A 23,863-nucleotide genomic window follows, 5' to 3' on the forward strand; every position below is an offset into this window, starting at 1 on the left:
GTGATCTGTTAGCATTGCGGCGTGGCCATTGGCTTGTTTCCTCTAACGGGTAACCTAACTAAGATTTACCTAGGGGTTACACGTTAAATAAAAATATTCTGAAACACAACCTTTCATCAAAAAATAGGATCAGCAGTGGCAAAAAAATAATTTGAAAATCTTCCTTTAATGCACCAAATGCTCCTCACGATAAAATTTACTTATTGCAAATTATTTTTTTCGTTAATGGTTAATAGTATGAAATTCTGTATTTGATACGCATATCGGGGAAGTATGCCTATCCTTCAACACTCAAAGCATAGCTTCAGAACAAATGTTTTGTACGGGTCACAAATATTATGAAATAATCTAAATTTTATATCAGACTATAATACATTTACGGCTAGAAATCGTGAACCCTCTGGCCTAATATACACCCAAAAGTATTCAGTGATTCGCTAAATCTAGTTACTAAAGCAATTCTCTGTCTCCATTACCGTATATGAGTCTGATCTCCGCAGTTAATTTTATGTTACAAAGAAACATTTCTTAGCAACGTTGACATAGAGATGCTGTTAGCCAATAATTCTCTTTTAGGAAGCTGTTGTTAGCTACTTCGTACCACGCAGCCCGTATGTGGGCTTATAGCACCAATTTAATGATACTTTTCATGTAGTACCGGCAACGGCCGTGCCGAAGTGGTTCCCGTCAGATCACCGAAGTTACGCGCTGTCGGGGTTGGGCTAGCAGTTGTAAGTGTGACCATCCGGTCTGCCGAGCTCTGTTGGCAAGCGGGGTGCACTCAGCCCTTGTGAGGCAAACTGAGGAGCTACTTGATTGAGGAGTAGCGGCTCCGGTCTCGTCAACTGACATACGGCCGGGAGAGCGCTATGGTGACGATTTGCCTCTCCATATTCGCATCCAGTGACGCCTGTGGGCTGAGGATGACACGGCGGCCGGTCGGTACCGTTGGGCCTTCCAGGGCCTGTTCGGACGGAGTTTAGTTTCGTTTTTAGTTTTTTCAAGTTGTACCTTCGAAAGCTATGGTCTTTCGTCTCGATTGAATTTTTCGAAAACGGCTTTGTCAGTAACCTGTAGGCGATTTCAGTATTTGTGTTTACTGACACTTCTTGTATACAGAGTGAACCACAACTCCATAAAAAAAAATTCGGGGGTTGTTCAGAGACATTTACCGGGTATTTTGGTATCAGGGACCAGTATTCTGGGATGGCTAGTTCAGATTAATTACAATTCATTTGATTCATTATCCCTTGTATCGGTACTGCATTGAAAATACCTGCACAACAGTGTAATTCTTGAAGCTATGCGCTGTGTATCTTGTTTGTAAACTTGCTCCATTCACTCACGGCACTTGCTTTTGGCCGGCCGGAGTGGCAGAGAGGTTTTAGGGGCTTCAGTCTGGAACCGTGCGACTGCTACTGTCGTATGTTCGAATCCTGCCTCGGGCATGGATGTGTGTGATGTCCGTAGGTTAGATGGGTTTAAGTAGTTGTAACTCTAGGGGATTGATGACCTCAGATGTTAAGTCCCATAGTGCTCGGAGCCATTTGAACTTGTTCCTCCAGTTGCATTCAGTACTACTCGATACTGGCTATGGTGTGTTTTGGAGGCAGTGTTAGTTGTACGTTAATAGAGGTACACGGAAGTATGGGTAAGGTTACTGATGAAGCATTGGCCGATGTGCATTTCGTCTACGGGTTCACTGAATACAGTTGAAAATCGGCATGACAATGCTATCTGTGCTATTCCCCTATCGACGGCAACAGCATTACAATGGCTTTGCATCGATACAAAGGATTTTACACGATTGTGAAAATATTTTCACAGGAACAAATATAACTCTGGTAACAAAGCCGAATAAGTAATAATTACATTATTACTCTGTAACTACCCAGTAGAGTCAACAGGTCCCTTCTACCAAAATACTCAAAAATATCCCGGAACAACTGAAATTTTGTCGGCGGATCCGTGGTTCAACCTGTATAACTCATTTCTGCATAACAACGGCGTATGTATTCCAGCTCTGAATTTAAGGAAAATGTTCTCCCTAGCACCGTATATAACTCTGGTAACAAACCCGAATAAGTAATAATTACATTATTACTCTGTAACGATACAGTAGAGTCAACAGGTCCCTTCTACCAAAATACTCAAAAATATCCCGGAACAACTGAAATTTTCTCGGCGGATCCGTGGTTCAACCTGTATAACTCATTTCTGCATAACAACGGCGTATGTATTCCAGCTCTGAATTTATGGAAAGTGTTCTCCCTAGCACCGTTAGTTGCACTGTTCCCAAATTTTTAAGAGAAACCGCGATTGAACATTAAAGAATTATATCTTCTAGATTTGCTAAAAATCCGCTCTCTACCTGACATCTGATTTCTTCCCGGATGGCGGTGACCTCATGCAGCAGCCCAACTGTCCAGTAACAAGGCCAGAATCGTGTTGCAGTGGTTTGAGAAGTGTGGTAGTGAACTCACTTTGACGTCTTGTCCATGAAATTCATCTGACCTGAACCAGATGGAACATATCTGGGACGTTATCGGGCGCCTGCTCCGCTCCCACAAACAGAAGAGATTGTCTGCCCTCAGGCGCCGGACCAACCGGGAGGCATCTCTTATCTGCACGGGTCTCAAAGTCCCTGACACGTACATTTTTAACCTGCTCGACAAAGGTGCGTGCGTAGCACCGAGGGTGTTGCTGAACTGGGGTGTCTCAGAGGAACCCTTTGCTGTTTTATTCACGCACATTCCAATGTTGCACTCCCCAACAATGACGCCACACAAGGATGCGAAACAGTAGGGCTGAAAATGCAGCAACGCCCTTTGCTGCTTCAGGTTCTGTTCAGATTTCGTCAAATGGGTTTGAACGTTCCCTAGTAGTTCCATCCTGTATACCAAAGCAAAACTGCCGTAGCATTTCACTTCAAAAGGTTCAGATCATATCAGTAGGTTTGCAGCACTACGATGTCCGGGGAGTGTCTGCAGTGTCGAACATTGTCAAGAACGTCGTCCTGTTGCTCGTCGAACTGCAAACAATGGTTTTCGACCGCGGGATGTGTGGGAATCAATGCTCTTTATGCCACCTCCTGTGGGCTTTTGGTGTCGATGCTGAGCGCCGTTGAGTCTGTAATGTTTTCCTGGACCACCCATAAGAAAAACCACGAAATTCCAACTTTGGACATCGCGTTTCTAAACTCATCACTGAAGCGTGAAAAGAAGTGGTTAAATGAGGGTTAGAGGCATGTGACAAAATTTCCCTCCTGTGAGACGTCCTTAATGGCTTTGGGCACAAATGTGGCGAAATTTAATGCCAATGTGCCATCATTAACCCACCATTCATCATAAATGACTTTTTGAGCTTTGGCCTTTTCTTCGCGTCTGTCGATACGTTGCTATTTGAGGCATCGCGTAGCCCTAGGGTGTTGCCACAGGGTGCAACGCTTTTGCACCATTATCGAGAAAGGGTTTAGGCACCTTCGTGTTTAATTCCAAGCTTATGCGTGGCAATAAGAGACAATTACGAAAAAGCGAGATTTTTTGTTGCCCAGTTAGAATGTAGATGCTATTACTCATATCTACTTTGTGCTGTTGGCTGAAAGGCTCATTCATTTGGTACCCGAGTGTTGGCAAAGGGTGATGGTAAATCTAGCTTTGCCCACGTAACTTGATATTAGTCCTCCCCTTCATGTTCACCCTTCAATCAAAGAAATCCAACAATCTGGTGCAGCGCTATTGTAGCTATTTTGATAAAACAACTATACGTGTAAAGCTGTGCTGACGTTGTCCAGACCCATGTTGACTGTCTGCAACTGTAATGCACAGTGATGCTTGTGTTTCAGACCTAAGTCGCCGTACCAGTACCCGCGACTCTCGGCAGTTCATGACGTTAACACTGCCAACAACGCATATCCTGCGGCCCACTGTCTGAACGTCAACTATGTAACGTCTGGTAGCAACACGGAAAATAGTGTTCCGTCTACATTGCCTCAAGTAGCAAAAGTTTAATTATAATCACTCCGTACACATTCTACGCAAACCTCTGTACAGTGCATGGGGAAGGGTACATCCATCAACATTACCGATTTACTAACCTGTTCCGTTCACGTACTGAGAGAAGGTGACACGACTTATGCCGTTGTACATACTGTAATCTCTCTTATCTTCTAATGGTTTATGATGATGGCAGGGTAATGATAACAGTGTTCTTCGAGTACAGGATCCCTTAACTTACTCAGTCAAGCTTTACGAGAATTCCGTCGCCTTTCTTCCAACGTTTGCCAAAGTTCCCCTAGCATTATGGTTAAATTTTCGTATACTACATCAGCGTGTGACGAGTGTCACCGTGCGTCTCAGCATCCATTCTTTGTTTGTTGTAGTGCCCCGCTCACAATAACTCCAAACACTGAAACAATAGAGACAACAGATCGTGCTACGTCCTTCTATACGATTCCTTTACAGAGAAATTCCATTTTCCGAGAGCCGTTTCAAAAATTCTACGTTCGCCTTCCGTGATACTTATACATAATCGTGCGGTTTCATATCGCTTCTTAGCATTGTCCCTAAATACTTGTACGACATGACGTGCTCAAAATGCTATCTACTAATCAGCAGTTCTATTGGCAGTCTGAAATGCATTACTCCCTATCACAATGTTTGTAAAGCCTTTGTTCTCCAATATGACTGCGAAATAAACTGCCTGGAAACCGCCACAGTTTAATTAACCTGAGATGCTAGGTTATCTCAAACACTGCAAAGCAATGGCAACCATCGGTTTTAAGTTTGAAGAGAAAGAGGTTTCGCTGTGATAATGGAGTTCAGCACTTGTCAAAGGAAATGTCTTTTCAAGAAAAGAGGTTCCTGAATGATCAGATAATATACACCACAATAAAGAGGCTGAATGCATTAATACGAACATTTCAAGCAGAGGTGAAACAATGTATCTGAACAGTGAACTCGGTAAATCCTTGCTGTCATAAATAGGACAGACAGCCGTTTACTCGAGAAACACCACACCGCCTACAGCACTAAAAGTGGAAATTCAAATTATTCTCCGGAATAGTGAAACTCGGAAGTTGCAGAAACTGGTGACACTTCGAAGTTTCAGAAACTGAAATCGTTTCGTTGTGTGCTGTATCTGCGGCTTCCTGGTAAACTGAATTCGTGGAAGTTAGATTCCCGAATAAATTACTGCATTTGGGGGGGGGGGGGGACGGGGAGGGAGACACTGTGTAAAAGACTATCGGATTTGGAGTTCATAAGATAGACAGCTCATTGTCTGAAGAGCTGTCAAGATTAGAAAGTCGTTTTGGTTTAATAACGATGGATAGTTCATTTACAACGAAGACAGAGACGGTAGTGTTAACTAACATTCATAAAAAAAACGTCAGTGACTACAGGGAGGAATTCATGTCAAGGGATAATGGAGGCGCAGCAATTAAATCTTGCTGAAGGTAGCAGAAGCGTGAGAGGAGAAATACTTCCTGCATGGACGGAAAACTACGCAGTGTTGCCACTGCATCTATAAATGAACACCGAAAATATCCTGAGACTATCAGTTACATTTTAAGCATATCAGATAAAAAATATCGTTTTCAGGTAATAATAGATTCATTTGGTACATGACAACAAGATGTGGATAGTATGTGAGTAATCTGAAAACAAACAATTGACGGTACATTTTGAAAGTAATGGGATTCACATAACAGAAATTGCTATAAATTTACGCCAGTTGCTCGAGGTTGCTCTAAAAGAATTGACTACAATGAAACATATCATTCTGTAAAGTTCACAACTCTGAGAACATTAGTTGCTGTTATGAACTGTAAAATGTTCATTGCAAACCTTTTAGCAGCAAAAGATGATGTCCTTCGTGCAAATTTAGATGAATATATTTATATAACCGTATCAATAGGATTTCATGTGGTATAGGTAGGCTGAACAAAGGAATTTATGATTGAAGGCAACCATCGAAATACCGGAATTTACTGTTAGGCAAGTTTGATGAAGAAACAGGCTTTGTTCAAATTAGTCGTTAACCGTTGTCCGTTCACTTACAGAGAATTAAATAATAATGTATATATTTTGCTTTGTGTGAATGAAATGATCGTTTTGGGAAATGATAAAATCTAAAGATGAAGAGTTCAGGTTAGTATTAATTGCAGATATATTTACCAAGACGTCAGAAGAAAAAATTTACAGCTTCAAATTGCTGTAACTCAAAAAAATAGCATATTACCACAGGTATGTAGATGACACTTTGGTACTAACAGATGGAAACGATGAAGGCGTCAAAGGTCATGAACAGCTCAAAAACTTGCATCCCAAAATAAAATTTACAATGGAAACAGAAACAAAGAAATCCATAAACTTTCTCGACCTTAAAATCAGCAGCAGTAACTAGCATCACGTGTTTTGAATCTACAGAAAACCAACTACAACAGACACTACAGTTAAAGGAATCTCTTGTCATCCAAAATAAAAAAAATATATACCTGTTTCAACTCAATGATCAACAGACTAATCAATTTACCAAGTAAACACCAAGCAATACAAAATGAGCTCCCAATACTCCAATATATATCCGAACAAAATCCGAACAAAATAATTTCAACCTGAATATAGCTCATATACTTTATGAAAAACACATGAAACCTGAGAATCAAACTTTAGACAAGGACATAAAATTAACAAAAGAAAATAAACCAAACAAGAAACAACATCTGTACTAACGATATACTTGGGACAAGTATCAACTAAAATAAACCAAATCTTAAACAATACAACCATAAAACTAGTATTTCGAACAAACAACAATCTAAAACCAAAAATTCAATCTTTAAAAACATAAATTTCCGGAATTTTTTTTCTAAACCCAGGCATGTACAAAATTTTGTGCAACCACTAGAGTAAATTCTGTATCGGTCACACGGGACGAAATCTTAACATAAAGTTCAAGAAATATACAAGCAGATGCGAGAGCGATCAATCAAGGTTTTACTTACACCCCAGGTACCAAACACACAAAGCACAGCGTATCTAAAATGAGTTACAAGTGATACACAGAATTCCAAAAGTACGTGCTCTGAGGGTCTTGGAAGAATTCGTGATATATATGCACACAAAAAATCATCCAAACGATATTCTTAGTGAACAAATACATCTCGAACATAAAAATTATTTACAAAATTTTATTGACATTTTAGAAAACGAGAAGGGATAAAAAAACACACAGTAAACGTAAAAGGTGTCATAAATATGAATATTAACAACATTATAATACCCGTAACACAACTAACATCACTGACGAACAAAGATGACACTGTTAACATAAAGCATCTACGAGAAAAAACCCTATTTATTGCTGTCAAAAGTATTTCATGAAAAATTTCTCTACAAGTAGAGCTTCAGTTACTTAGAACAGTCTAGCAACTTAGTAGAAAGTTTACTCACTGATGCATTGCGGTCGTCTGCTCCAACTACAATTAAGTATACTATGTAAACTAGCCTCATATACAACTTTTATAAACGTAAGTAGACTCCCCTGTTGTAGCGTGTACAGGATTACTTGATAATGACGCAATAGCAGAATAGCAGAAAGAATCTTGCAGTAAAGATGATATAGTAATAACTACACTATTTACAGCTTACCTGGAATTATTATAATAAGAGATTTAGGAAATGTCCTCTGTTCTTCGAAGTGTAACCAGATAAAAAGGAGGACTGGTAAATGTTTAGTGAAATAATTACTTCGAAAATTTTTTGGCGTGGCTTAATATGGATGAATGAAAGCCAGTTAATTGTAATAAAATTATAATAAAGATTGAATGAGAAAGTGCCTTAATCTGTAGAATTTATAGGATATTTGTTTTTCATAACTCGAACATCACGCCCTGATTGAACCTATGGTGTTATCTGCTGCAGTACTTCCAGGCTGAGCTAAAGAAATCCCGCTAAAACGTCTTAAGAGACGATTTCATCACATTAGAGATACATTAGAGTAAGGAAACAACTATAAAAATGGAAAATAAAAAAATGTCATTAGTACCCGTCGCCGATGCTGATAGGAGATCAGCATCATACTATACTGTTATTTCTTTGCTAACACTGTAAGATGTGTAACTAAAATTGCAGGACTGTCTTTTAAAGAGACAGAATTTGTATCACATACAAAAAGTACTGTCGAATTTTTTGTGTTTCGAGAATTTTAAACATTATCGTATGTATTTGTCATATCTAGAATTGAGGTGGAGTGAAGGAATAAATATTCCAAATTATGCTCTTCAAAGTATTCACCTCTGCTAGAGGAAGGTCTTTACTTTTATTTATATACTGTGTCATGTGTGTATCTTCGGTTGTTAAATGAGTTTCATTGATGTTACTTTCAATGGCTGTGAATAAATTCATTGGGACAAAGATTCCCAGCATTGTGCATCTGCTGCTTGCAATGACGCTCTGCTCCCGAGAAAATCCCTCTTTTGGAATGAAACGCTTTCTTCCCCCTTGTTACTCAAAGATTTACAATTATGATGTGTCTGGTTCTGAAACTAAACGCCTCAAATGGCTGGTTAAAATGGCTCTGAGCGCTATGCGACTTAACTTCTGAGGTCATCAGTCACCTAGAACTTAGAACTAATTAAACCTAACTAACCTAAGGACATCAGACACATCCATGCCCGCATGCCCGAGGCAGGATTCGAACCTGCGACCGCAGCGGTCACTCGGTTCCAGACTGTAGCGCCTAGAACCGCACGGCCACTCCGGCCGGCTAAACGCCTCAAATAAAGAGTGAACTAATATTGCAAATAGCGACGGCGATGCCCGTAAAAAAGTCAGTCTTCAGCTGCCACAGTGTGTGAACATACCAGTGGAAATGCATGAGGGCTAGTTATTTCTGTTTTTGTGGGATTTCCTTGTTTGTTCACTGAGAGTGGGATTCCCTTGGCAATCGACGTGAATCAAGGCGCTGTGGGGCGAGCGTATTTCGTAGCACCGAGTCAAGGCCCCCGGCAGTCACCGACGCGGAACAAGGCCGACGGCTTTTGCAACAGCCACGATTTTCGTTCGGTAGCTGCGTTGTGTTTCGCGGCGAATTCCTTTCCTGTGGCTTACGTCTTTCCGTTACGTTGCGTGAAAACCTGGTTATGGTTCTGCTGGAGGGGGTAACAACACAGTGCTTGTTTAAAACAAAAAATGTACCGCGAAGTTTTTGTTTGCTAGCAATGAAACTAGCGTCTGTGGTCTCACTCGCTGCTACTTACTTTCATTTAACTGCTCTTTCGGAATACGAACTACAAATAACTTTATACAACTCGTAGAGATTGTGTTGCATACTTTTTTCCATGATATTATTCACACCATTAGCTTCAGGTTTTAAAAGACAAAAATGTGTTAGAGCTAAAGAAGCAAAGGGCCTTTGTTTCCAGTAATTATTGCATACAAAAGTGCACATGCCATTTTAAAAACAAAGACAAATATTTTCGTGTAGCCTATCGACTCATCATTAACTACTAATAGGATAATATTTCCCTTTCAAGGACTATCTTACGTATGTGCTATATACATTTAAAACCCTTGTTAATGCCAAAAAGAGGACACTTCCTCGATGTTACTCAGTTATTATTTGTTTGATCACAAACAGGTTCTGGGATTTCTTCGGCCATCGTCAAGTGCCAAGTGAATGTAATCACAGATAATCAGACGCGCAACTCACGAATATATTAGTGATACAGATGCAGAGTGTGTACAAAAGAAAGTATGAGATTTTTTATATCATACGTGGAAGCATTACTTTGAAACAATGTACAATTGATTTGATTTTGCATATCCATTTTAGCGCAACGGGAGGCCTGTATTAAATGTCGGATAGTTTGAAGCCAGTAAATCAAGAAAACGGCTTTCTCATGATCGACAACACTAAGCAGTATTTTTTTCTAAGTGGAAATAGTTCTAACGTGACAGCAAAAAGTGTAGTTACATCCGTAATCACCGTTAAACAAATAAAGCTGTAAATATCCATAAAACTTCAATGTAGATATGTCCTCACCTCGAAAGATAGTTTTAACACAGTAGTAACATACTAGGCATGGTCTTGTTTGAAGTGGTATACCCTTTTCTTCCACAAAGTTTTGAACTGGCTTATTGAGACAGTTACAGGAGATCCTTCAGTTAATCGGGGACACCGAACCATAGGGGAATTTTGAGATTTTCATACCTATCACTCATTCTTGTTACTCATTGCCTCAGAACAGTAAAGCGATAAGTGACAGAACCCAATCCTAGAAACGAGTCATATTTGAACCCGTGACCTTTATATTTGCAGCCTGGTAGATATATGAAATTTGGATGGAAAGAAATTTCCACCGTTTTATTTGTTCTGTGATGTCAGTTACTATAAGCACATATGTTACAACGCTAGTACACGTATAATAATGAATTTTCGCATCATATTCACAACGACATGAAAAAGATGCTATCAACAACTTTCTACATTAGTTAGTTACATATATGTAAAAACAGTTCTCTAAATAACGAATTTACGCATATACTTGTAAATCATAAAAACGCTTATTATTTAAAATCTAACGTTTTCGACATTTATTTGGCCACTGAAAATTATTTGGGAACTTTTCAGTAGTATATCTGATCTGAATCTACATGCACAGTCTCCTGTTACCACGTTTTCATGCATTGCTTAAACAAAGCTTTCAAATTATGAGATACAGCAGCTTCGCGTCGCATATAGAAAATGTCAGTAACAGTAAATATTTATCCGTGTAAGAGAATGTCTAACTTGCTTTAGAATGCTGGAAGCCGCCTCCATAACAGTACTATGCCGCTTAAGTTCAAATAGTTATAAGAAAATGCAGGACAACCTAGATAGTGCTTCCATTTGTTGAACTGTGTAGCAGCTTTCCTCGAATCTAGATTACTGTAAAATAATCCTTACTAGCAAGATAAAAAAATCGACAGTATCAGATAACGCCATTAGTGGAAAATAGCCGGAACCTGCCCCATCATTTGTATTCGTATATAGGATACTAAGAGGCGATATGAGTGGGAATAAACCCGTGGAATCAGAAACAGAGAAACGAATGATAACTGTATGTGAAACCGTTAGCTGAAATTGATGTTGTGGAAGTGGAGGACTGAATTGAGAGTGGGTACGTTTACATTGGTTGTAGGCTGGAGGTTTATTAAATGTGAACAGTTACGTTTAAATGGAGGAGGCTGATGGAGGATTGGATTACTTTTGCAATGGACTGGGAGACAGCATATACTCAATTTAACCGTCGTTCCTTTAAACATTAACTTTACACTCTCTTTAACTCTCCTTTAATCTCAACTTTTATGTACGCCCTAATCACTGTTTGCTTCTGATGCTTGTTTAAGGAAACGTGAAACGGGTGACTATCTTTCATATTTGGCATATTAATTAAGGGAATAGTTCTGGACGTCTAACTTCATCGATGAATCCCTTAGTTCACTCTTCCCCAAATACATTAAATATGGGGAATGAGAATGAATTCTGGCAACCATGGGATATTTTGGGATACGATCAAAAAGATATATTCGTTAATCAGATTATCTGCGGACCAAGTCCAGATAGGACAATGATTATCAAATATTAAAAATTGGTATGATTCTCTACATTACACGAACGTTAAACGAATTATCGTAATGCATCAGATCTAAACAATGTGATGGGGTGAATAGGGAGGTCAAAGAAAACAAGTATTCGCGAAGCGGATGTAACATTATTGCACTCGCTCATTCCATAACAAAGCGAATAAATATCGTACTACTACTGCTGGAAACTACCACAAAATCCAATGGTTATTCAGTAGCGAGTACATAGGCTGAGTTTAAGAGATACACGTGAACCAATCAACATGTGGACGCATAAGCCAGTAGCCGTACAAGGAAAACCTCGATAACTGCTTCGTCGAAATTAGCGAAGTATGTCAAGCATACAAACGATCCACGAACGCTGAAGGCGTGGGCCTTAATCGAGAATTTAATGAGAAGGTGATCCAAATCCGAGCAAGTACCACACATCAAGAAAATTCCTTAAACTGGTCAATTGACGAAATAGCAAATAATTTAGCCACAAATGTATTTCATACTACTGGTTGACTGAATAATGCTAGTTTTTTTTTTTTTTTTTACTCTGTTCATACGTAGTTCAGAACCCGAATCCCACAATGAAAGGCTTTGATTTACCAGGGAAATTCAGTAAGATGTAAAAATGCGTTTCATACAACACTCACGCACACAGGGACATACATCTGCTAATATGACAGAAGAATGGGCTTAGTTTCGATCTTCAGTGACGTGACATTGTAGCTGTACAAATTCACTGGCTTGAAGTTCCAAACTTACGAACGAACTGAAATTTCAACTAGAGGTTCTGACGATTTCGTTTAATGAATTTACTCTGTATTTTTAGCACAAATGGGCGTTTCTCTAGATACTGACGAGTTTGCCTGCTTTTCCTTGTGTGCAACTTCCCTTTATTCGAATATCTATTGCCATGAAACCCACATGTCTTAAAAACAATTCGTTTGGGCGTCATACTTTACTTTTTGAGAGATTTACCAATCTATTCGTCACTTTTCCTCAGAAAAACGTTAGCACATCGGCATACAACGCACGTTTATATTATGAAACGATACGATACTGATTTTGACAGTGCTGCCATTACAAACTCGTAATTTAAGCTTTAGAACACAGCAATCCCCAGCCTTCTATATAAAACAAATTACCGATTTTATTAGATCTTGAAGTAATGCACATAAAAATTTAACATTTTACGTTGGTGTAGACTATATTTAAAAAATAAAATAAAATACTTCCCATGTGAGACTATAAGTGATTCGGAAAACTGCAAATTTTATAATGAGATAAAAATTCGAAGAAGTATAAATAAATTTTTGCCATTCTAACTCCCCTTAAATATTTAAAATTCCACCATCCGTGGGCTCCTCACAGGCTCGTCCTTACTCACTACGTCCCAGCCGAACAGCAAACTTTACAGACCCCAGCCTAACCACTTCCGCTAGTCCTGTGGTGGCGGGGCGACCAAAGATGCGAACGTCATGCCTACCAACCTAACTCCTTCATGTGCTGTTCTACCAGCGCTGATGACTAGTCGAGGCCTCTCTGCTTTTCTGCTTTCCCCACGGCTATTGGCAAAACTGGAGAAGCAGACGAAAACTGCAGTAACAGAAAGCTAGTGGCTACTCTCACGAAAACGCCTATTCATTCGTTTCAGACACACACAATAGGTTATATAAAGGGACAAGTACAGAGTATATGACAGTGGGACAGGTGCCCATATATTTGTAACATAATAAAGAAATGAAAAGTCATATCCATGTAAACGACACGCTTAATGAAGTTAGAGACCCATACTGTTAATTCTACCATTGGGTTTCGTATCCCTGCTGAGTGGGCCATACTTAAGATACCGGCAGAATTCATACACACGCTATTCATATTGTAATAGGTCGATGTAGTGAACATTACTAGTGCAAGAATTCCACTGTTAAACGTATAGGAGAGAGTGACTAGGTGGAAAGAGTACACCGAAGTCCTCTATGACGGGGAGGAACTGTCTGATGACACGGCAGGAGGAAGGGATCCTATATTACAGTCAGTTTAACAGAGGTGCGGAAGACTTACGATCAAATAAGACAGAGGGTACACGTAACATCTCCTTGGCATTTCAAAAATCAGTGGGGGAAGTGACAACTAAACGACGGTTAAAATTGGTATGTTGCAGAATCCGCCTAGGCAACTACTATCTGACTGTAATGAAAATATCATCCGCACAGTCGTCATAGCAAGAACATGAATATGGGAGAACAATCACACAGTTATGTTAAAAGCTCAAGCTTGCCAGTTGCTACAAGAATGATGTTCATAAGAATGGAAACAAAAACTGTGGATTTGTTACATGACGATCAGATAGACTTTGGGACAGTTCATGGCACCAAGAGAGGCAGTACTGACCTTATGCTTGGTCAGGAAAGAAAAACTTAAGAAAACTCAAGATACGATCACATAAAAAGCGTACTGGAGCTTAAAATGCTGAAAGATGTTTGAAATTCCAAGCAAAATAGATGTAAGCTGTGTTATACAAGATGTATAGCAACCAATAAGAAACAATAGACTGGAAGACAAAGCAGCCCCTCCAGGTTGGCAGAGAGCGCTAATGCTCTGGTTACTGGACTTGGGTAGGCGAACTGGCCCCGGATCGAATCCGTCTGGCGGGTTATCGACGAGAGCCGGTGTGCTGGCCAACCTGGATTTGGTTTTTGGGCGGTTTTCCACATCCCACTAGGTGAATTTCTGGCTCGTCCCCAGGTTCCGCTCCAGTTACAGGACTCGCAGACATTTGACACAAATTCGCGCTATCTCATGATTTACACTAGATGCAGAGAGCTGGGATACACTAATTCCATCCTGGGAGGTATGGGGTGGCGAGAGGAATGGCATCTGGCCACCCCTTAAAATTAACAATGCCACATCTGTACACCTGGCGACCCTGGCACAATGCGAGACAAAAGCAGTAGCCAAAGACGAAGAAGAAGAAGAAGACTGGAAGACAAGGAATGAAGCGCTAGGACTAAAAAGGGTGCAAGGCAGGTATGCAGTCTTTCTCCCCTACTGTTCAGTCTCTACATCGAAGAAGCATTGTCGAAAATAAAAGGAAAGTTTGGGAGTGAGATTTAAATTCAGGGTTAAAGAATATCAGTGACAAGATTTGTTGGTGAGAATGTTAACCTGTGTGAAAATGAGGACTAATTACAGGGCGCAGTGAAAGGAGTGAAGTCTACGAATATAGAATATAGACTGAGAGTAAATCGAAGAAAGATGAAAGAAGCAGAAATGAGGTTAACGATAAAGTTAACATCAAAATTAGGGACGAGGAAGTAGCTGAAGCCAGAGAATCTGCTACTTTGGAAGCAAAGTAACTGGTGAAAGAAGCAGCAGCGATGATATTAGAAGACGTGCTGGAAAGAAAAGCATAGTAATTATATATCTGAAAACTCTTAAAGCTTTTTAAATGAAACAAATCCTATTAACATTCTACATTCTTTATTTTCATGTCCACATAGCTATTTCTCAACACAGTCACACTTGAGATGAATACATTTTTCCCAGCGAGAGATCACTTTGTTGATACCATCACTGTAGAATGTTTGGCTTCGTTGACGGAGCCACAGCGATACCTCTGGTTGCACCGCTTCACCACTATGAAATTGAAGTCCTGGAGGACTTCTTTATGTTTTGGAAACAGATGACAATCGGATTGGGCCAAGTTGCGGCTGTATAGATTATGAACGATGACACTGGACAAAACACGCTGGACTGTTGCAGATGCCGTAGTGCCCGTGAGTGGTCTGGCATTGTCATGCCAAAGGAGAGGCAGCCCCATGTGTGGACTAACTCTCCGAATTCTAAACTAGATGATAGTTCGCTGTTTCTCATGCACCATCATAGTTACGTTACATACCATGTTACACTTTACAGTTCTGAGACCTCTAGTGGCAGACGGCTGCAAATATGTAGACGTGAAGAATGAATAACTACAATGGTAATAACGTTTGTTTTGTTTAAAAAGGTTTAAGAGTTTTCACATGAACAATTCAGAAACATTATTTTGCAGTACAACGTCGTATGAAGTGGACTAGCACACGCAAAGAGGAGCTGGTCGGAAGAAGCCACCAGAGTCAAATATCGGCCTCAACTGCAGGAAGAAATGTCTGGCAATATACATCTGCAGCACAGTACTGTACGGAAATGAATCCTGGTCTGCGTGGGAACCGGTAAAGAAAGAAGAGAATCTAAGCTTTTGAGATGTTGTGCTGTAGAAACATACCGAAAATTAGGCGGACTGTAAGATGAGAAATAAGGAGATGCTGCGCAAAATTTGTGAGGAAAATAAAATTGAAAATACTAGGAAAGTGACACGACGATACGTCATATGGTACGAGTCGGGGAACAACTTGCAAGGTGATAGAGGGAGCTGTAGAGGGTAAAACTTGTTGAGGAAGACAGAACTGTATACAGCCAACCAACAACAGAGGACGTAGGCTGGAATTGCTACTCTGCTTGAAGAGGCTGGCACAAGCGATGAAGTCGAAGAGTGCCGAATCAAACCAAGCAGGAAACTGACGACAAAATAGGTCATTTATAAAGTACAACAGAAATGAGCGGGGAGCTCAATCAAGCATCGTTCGAAGTGTACTAATCAACTCGCACGCATACTTACCAATTCCCTAATACAGCTTTGGTAGGGATAATAAGCTAATAGTGTTTATGGCTTATATTGAGCCACGAGAAAATGAAACTTACCTCGTTCCATTCGCGAATGGGATGAGGCTGAGTATCCCGTACTCTATGGTATGAGGCTGAGTGATTTGATGACGTGTTTGCATACAGATGTAGATTAAAATGGGTTACGTGCTTTTGCAAGATTAAGGCCTAAGCATACCTTTAGACAGATTGTTGTAATTTAGAGTTTAACAACTCATCAACATCGGAGACGTATGAGATTGAGTAATAACTCATTTAGATATGTTTTAGACTTGGAACGAGCTACTCAGATTTTGTGGAAACTATGTCAATAGTCTACAGTAGTGATTGAGAGTAAACATTGGAAACCTAAATCGGGTAGAGGAACACCATTCCTCCATAATACTTGTTTAGTGACCTCACTATTGCTCTGGATCTAATGATTATCCTTGCCAAAGTCAAGAAATGGCTTCGAATGTCACTTCCTTTGCACTGATGTGCCATAAATCTGTGGCTGTCAGACTTCAAGCTCAGTGTTATGAGCTCAGAATTGGCTTCCTCGAGATATGGAGGGTTGTTTAAATGACTCATGTATTTAGTGTGTTATATTCTACGACGTGTGGTGAAAGTGGAGATGGACCTTTCATGTGCGCCGTCAGTACATTGTCTATATAGAGACTAAACGAGTTAGTGGGGCGAAAATGAAGCCTTCTCGTCAATATATTCCGACTTCAAGTATTTCATACGCTAATGTTTCGCTTAAAATCTCTCCGACATTCGTTTTCGGCATGCGTCGATTGGTGTTGGATATAGTGTGGAAGATACTGATTTGTCTATGACTACAGCTTATCCTTGCCTGTTACCATGGCTTACCATATGGAAGGGACCCGTGTTGTCGGAAGTACGGTATTTCTGTAAAACCTCAATGCAGCTGCTACTAATAACCATCAGACTCTGTAGTGTAGTTACATCTTATAGAAAGCAGCACAGGGTTTCCCGTGAGCTCTGAAACTATATTATTCTCCTGGTTACTTGAAGATATAAGTAAATTGCACAGCTTTTCGATTCTAAATTACGTCTAAGAATGCTTCATGCTTGGAATCGCCTTGGGTTGAAAATACACATGATACCGAAATATTTGTTCGTACAATTCATGTATTTTAAACATTGCACCTTTTGATGATAACATCTAGACAACTTTAACACATTGTTTGTGTAGAGCGTATAGAAAATGGACCTTGATCATGCTGACATTCTCTAAAACTAATCAATGGACACTCCGTTAGAAATGAATCATTTACTTGCTTCTTATTTCCAGGAATGGCTCACTGGAACAGATTTAAAATGACTCCCTGAGAACTCTATGATGCCAGTACATTTAGATTACTATGGAATAGTGATATATTTTCTGTGATTCCTGAATTGCATGGCTCGTCCCAATACATATAAATATATTTTTTTACTGAGAAAGAAAACGTGATACACTAGAGCTCGTATATCAAATTTATAACAGGAAGTCGAAAAGTTTCCGTTTGAGGGTGTTGCTGCAGGGTACACCCAACATAGCGCTACTCCGATACGGGTACACAAGCACCAATACGTAGACAATTGATTAGCGTGGTATTCGTATCTTTACGATGTGCGTGCGGTGAAGTATGTCGACGTTCTTACCAAATGCCTCCAAACAGGAGCAGTGTGCTATTATTCCTTGGCTGCCGAAGAACAAACACTATTATACATCCATTGAAGAATATGCATTGGGCAGCATGTCTATCGAAAACCACCGTTGTGGAATGATGCTCTAAATTTCGTTCTGATCGTGATGCGACACAAGAGCCACACCTATCGAAAATGTTACAGCAACTGAAGTGGATGACACTCGAGGACCTGCTCTATAGCCAAGATCTCTCCCCGTACGAATGAAAAGCCTTCGGCCCCTTAAAAAGGCGTTGGACAGATGACGATTTCTACTTGACGATGATGTGTAGCTGCCAGTTAACGACTTCTTCACGCAGCAGGCTACGTTGTTTTACCAAACGGCCATCTTCAGCCTGGTGCGTCGGTGGGAAGATTGCCTCAATTTTCAGGGAGTTTTTACTAGATTGTCATACTGATCGTGGACTTCACGGCCTTCGTTTCTTGATTTCACACTATTCTATTTATTTCGTTCTGTCATTGCCAAGGTGATACAGGCCGTAGACAAAGCTAGGTTGCATTAAGACTAGGGACGAGATGCTAATGTGAAAAACAAACGCTGACATTCGACGAAGACGAGACAGCAAAGAAGAACAGGCATACGCGAGGTGAAGGCACCGAATGACCTGGCTCCAAGTGCGAAAGCATGACACGGCGAGCAAAAAGAGGCCGCATTAAGCTGGCGGTTGTGACAGCTTTCGAAGAACGGCCCCCTTCGCACGTCGCAGGATTGATGGCGGAGGGCGAGGTGCTCGCTGAAGACAGGGTCACCTGGGTGGGCAACAGCCGCTTCGCCAAACTGCGTGACGTCACCCGTGGCGCGCCGGGTATAAAGAGCCGCTCGGAGGCTGAGAACGACGACTCTCTCCACTGCGACCCGCCGCAACACCTCCCACCCACAACGATGAAGAGCTGCGCTTTCGCCCTGTCGCTGGTGTGCCTGGTGGTTGCTGCTGCCGCCTACACCACCAAGTACGACAACATCGACCTGGACGACATCCTGCACAACGACCGCCTGCTCAAAAAGTACCACGAGTGTTTGTTGTCGGACGCCGACACGTCCTGCACGGCTGACGGCAAAGAGCTCAAGGGTGAGTACGCCTGGCGGCGGCCTTTGGACCTTTGCTCGACCACACAAATTCTCTGACTACCGAAAATATTTTAGTAGCATTTTTGGTAAACTGTTCCTCCTATGCTTTGGATAATATTGAAGACACATTGAAATTCCGAAGATTGCAGAATATGATACAGCATGTGAGAGGTTATCTACAAATTATATAGAAACCATACAGCAGTTATAGTAGTCGAGAGACATGAAAGGGAAGCAGTAGTCGAAAGGGAGTGTGGCAGGGCTTTAGCCTATCCTCTGTCATACTGCCTGGAAAATGAATAAGCTGTGTGGGAAATCATGGAGATAATTCAAAAGGAAACTAAGGTTCAGGGAGCAGAAATCGAAACTTCGGGCTTCGTCGATGTTGTTGCGATTCTTTCAGGGCTTGGGAGAGCATTTGAACGTGGGTAATGTCTTGAAAAGAGATTATAAAATGAACATGAACAAAGTATCACAATAGTAAAGGATTATCATTGAATTCAATCAGGCGATGCCAAAAGAATGAGATAAGTAAATGATTTTTGTTAGTTGGACAGCAAAATAAGTGGAGACACCTTGAGTAGAGAGGTTAAAAATCGCTGGCTTGAAATAGCAAGTAAGTATATTTGAAGACAGAAATTAGTTAACATAAAATTCACAATTAAACGATAGGAGGTCTTTTCTGAAGTTCTTTGAAGAGCAATGAAACGTTGATGATAAGACAGTTCACACAAGAGCAGAATAGAACCTTTGGAAATGTGATGCAACAGGAGACCGCTGAAGATTAGAAAGATACATAAATCCGACAAGTTGTAAAAAGGTACTGAATCGAACTGGGGAAAAGAAATTTGTAACACAGATTGACTGAAAGAAGAGATCGGCTGATAGGGTACATCATGATGCAGCAAGGAATCGTTACTTTGGTAGTGAAGAGACATTAGAGGTCAGTAATAGTCGAGGGGGAAAAGCTTATGACTACAATAATCAGGTAAAATTGGCGAAGGTTATGGTGATATAGAGATCAATAGCGTTATTTTAGAGTAGCATGGAGAGATTCAACAAATCAGTCATCAGGTAGATGACCACTACAACTCCAGTTCAATTGAACAGTCGATTTTATTCATGAGGCACTGAGGCTTTAACTGGAAGACGTGGCATCAGAAAATGTGTTTTGAAGCCATGAGCATTGCTATCTATGCAGCGTCATTAGCACCTCGACGAAGGTATACATTTTACATTCGCACGCCAATGTTTCACGTAAATAACGGCACGCTTTATTGATCTGATTCTATTTCCAATCCGAGGCACTGAATTGTCTATAACTCTAGACTCTTATTCGAAAAAGGTGAGATTGAGAACACTTTTCAGTCAGATTGGGTAGTCGGTGGGTTCGTTAATCACTTCAAGGGAATGCCAGGATATATACTTCTGAAATATTTGCAATTGCACACTATCTTTGTTTGGGTGAACTTGTACTATGAGTGCTACTTTTTGATAGAACTTTTAACACAAGCATTCTTCTGAATATTTAATTTCATTTATTTTCTTTGGACATTTCTAGAAATTTCATTTTTTTCTCTTTGTCTACTGCATACATCCAAACTATCAAATGTAAACAGTTGCTAGTATCTTTTCTCCTTGCTTCACAACTGCACTCACTAATTATTGACCAGGAAATGTGGAAGTCCATCGTACTGATTTTAAGACAAAAGCAGCATGCAAGCAACAAATGTGACAGAAGTACCAAGAGCCCAGAAGGAATGAACTCTGCTGATGAGTGTACCATCTTTGGAAATATCTTGGCAGATTAAAACTTTGCGTGGAGCCGGGCGTCGAACCGAGGACGTCGCCTCTCGTGGACATCGTTTCTACCTCCTGAGCTATGCACGACGAATTCACGACATACGCTCACAGATATTCTGTTAGTACCTATCGTCTACCTTCCAAACTTTGCAAGTAGTTTCCTACACACTTCGCTGCGCTGCACTAGCTTTTGATAGCTCTTCTGGAAAGAGACACCTAGGCTGTGGCAACGCCATTTCGCCTCACTATCTTTTCTTGTACGAGCACTAGTGCACCATTCTCTGGAAGAGAGTTTCTGTGAAGTTAGGGAGGTAGGTGTACCAGTGGTCGGATATGAATGATTTACACCTTATGTGTGTGTTTGTGTGGGCACGGCTTGTGAGCCTGGTGTTTGAAAACTGTTCAAGCATCTGCATCGGAGCCAGCGGGATACCTTGAAAAAGAATAAAATAGTCTAACATGTGTCCACGGTAGAACTTTTCCTATGTGGTGACGTGAGGTACATAACCTGTGAAGACCCCAGTAGAAAGTGAAGAGAAACTGTTCGTTAGGACGTCTCGCAGCTACCTCACACATCACGAATGCCTCACAGAATAGAGCCAAACTATATGACTTGTTTTAGTGCTTGCACAAAGCCTGCCGATGGTCTCTTAGATGGGTTACCCTGAGTCAGAGTTGTTTTAAGACGTAATTCATGTCAAAAAAAAACTAGTATTTGATATAGGACTTCCTGCCGTCTGTATAGGTTGATTAACATTTCCTATTACAGGCTTCTAGTGTTTGTAGATGGGACTCAGTAAACAAAGTTTTGAAATGGAACGAAAGTCCGGAAATGTCCCATTTGGATATATACTCGTAAAATAAGATTGAAGATTGGAATACTTTCACACCTCCTGGTTCACGGTACGGTACGGTACGGCAATCACCGTTGTAACTTGGCATCACGTACCATTACCGTCCAACTACAAAGGCTGATAGAAACTGGTACGCACGGAACCAGAAGGGTTGACTGTCGTGCTTCATCGACGCGCTGCGCTCTCGACTTTGAAGAGGAATTCACTCGCAGAACAGAACCCGACAGTACTCGAAACATTGCCCACGCCGTGATCTCCCAAGGAGCAAACAAGCAGAGCTCATTGTCTCCGTTGGGTGCGCACCGCGATCCGATCATCAGATACTTTAGATCCAAACTAAATTTCTGGACACGGTTTACTTACCAAACTTTAAGTACCCTCTGCACCCCCAGCAGCCTGTAACTACAATTGTGAAACACCGTAAATAAAAATGACCGTACACGTATGCGAATCCTTTCTTCGCCGTCGCTTCACGGCGCCAAATATGAAAGGAACGCATATCGTTAGATGTTGCTGAAGCAATTCGGGTCTACAGCTCTTCCCGGTGTAAGTTACTCTATGCTGTACATTTTTAACAGTATTAATAATTTCCACTAAATGTTGCGCATACTAGTTCCGTTTACCGTCGTACATCCCCACTACTGAATGAGTCTGTTTTCCATAGTGGGAAGAAGATGGGAAAAAGATCTACTTTTCATATCTGCTGTCCTGCTACAATCGAAATAATAGGAGCCACACAAATCAATCCATGTGTAAATTACCAGTAGGTCGCTGTTGCACTGTGGGATTTTTCAGCGCTCGCTTATTTATTCGGACGCAACCGTATGTAAAAAAAAAAAAAAAATAGAAAATTGTTGAGGTGCAAAAGCTTTACTCAGTCGAATGACGGTAGTGGAAACCCGCTACCAAGGAGTCCTAAATGGGACTCTCCCAAACCTACTGCCAGCTTGATCGTATAATTTCTTCAAAACAATTATGTGTTACAACAGCTCACCCTCCTTTGGCTCTCTCTGGACGTCTACCCTCTTAATCTGAATGCTTAACTTAACGCTATGTCTATGACTTCCTTTATTGTCAATAACCGAGATCGGTGACGCAATGGTTAAGGTACTAGAGCTGCATTCGATAGTAGAAACGTTCAATTCCCTGCGCAGTAATGAATACATGTTCTGATGCTCTTTGCCAAGTATATTAATGCAAACGCAATGTTTCATTTGATAAGGACATGGCTGTTTCCATCCTCACCCTCGACTAGTCGGAGCTTTTCTTTCGTTTCGAACTACTTCGTTAACCCATATTCGTAAAGTGCACTGACTAATCTGGTCTAACTCCAATCATTGTCTGTTCACAGCCGCCATTCCTGATGCGCTGACCAACGAGTGCGCCAAGTGTAACGAGAAGCAGAAGGCTGGCGCCGAGAAGGTGATCAGGTTCCTCATCAAGGAGAAGCCCGACCTGTGGACGCCGCTGGAGAACAAGTACGACCCCACCGGCACCTACAGGCAGAAGTATGGCGAGGAACTGAAGAAGGTCTCCGCTTGAACTCCAGGGCACCTTTCGGGCTGTACTGTGATAGCTCCAAAACATTTAAATTATGTAAATTGTTGTTATGCGGATAAACCCGCCTAATGTTTTTAAATAAAACACGTTAGTCAAAAGAGGCTTTGTTCTTCAATTAACCAGTTTTAATATTTTTTGTGGGATCTAAAATTTAAAAACGTCTCTCACACCGGCCTGATTCAGCTTCATTGATCAGGATAGTAAAAAAATAAAATGGAAATGTCGTGTAGCTAGGGCCTCCCGTCGTGTAGACCGTTCGCCTGGTGCAGGTCTTTCGATTTGACGCCACTTCGGCGACCTGCGCGTCGATGGAGGATAGTAAAAGACATGCGTATATTAAGGGAATTTTCATTCACAAAGCAGGCTTATCACATTCACAAAGTTCAATACTGTCTGTCCTGATTAAATGGAGCTTAACTTAAATTCCATAAGGCAGTGAAGCAATTTCGAAGTCTCGGTGCGACGAAAATTGTCAGTCGATCCCCTGAAAACATTTGTAATAATTATTAACTTTCGGTGATCACATGGGGAAGACCGGAGATCTGCTGGTAAGACCG

General features: G+C 40.9%; 1 protein-coding gene across 1 annotated transcript; it reads left to right on the forward strand.

Moving 5' to 3' along the window:
- The first annotated feature begins 18,845 nt into the window (after positions 1–18,845).
- Positions 18,846–23,404, forward strand: LOC124798497 (allergen Tha p 1-like). Its single transcript, XM_047261935.1, has 2 exons — positions 18,846–19,090; positions 23,098–23,404. The coding sequence occupies exons 1-2, from the start codon at positions 18,904–18,906 to the stop codon at positions 23,286–23,288; spliced, it is 378 nt and encodes a 125-aa protein (XP_047117891.1). The 5' UTR covers positions 18,846–18,903; the 3' UTR covers positions 23,289–23,404.
- Positions 23,405–23,863: the final 459 nt, after the last annotated feature.

Source organism: Schistocerca piceifrons, chromosome 5 (assembly GCF_021461385.2).
Source record: "Schistocerca piceifrons isolate TAMUIC-IGC-003096 chromosome 5, iqSchPice1.1, whole genome shotgun sequence".
Taxonomy (NCBI): Eukaryota; Metazoa; Arthropoda; class Insecta; order Orthoptera; family Acrididae; genus Schistocerca; species Schistocerca piceifrons.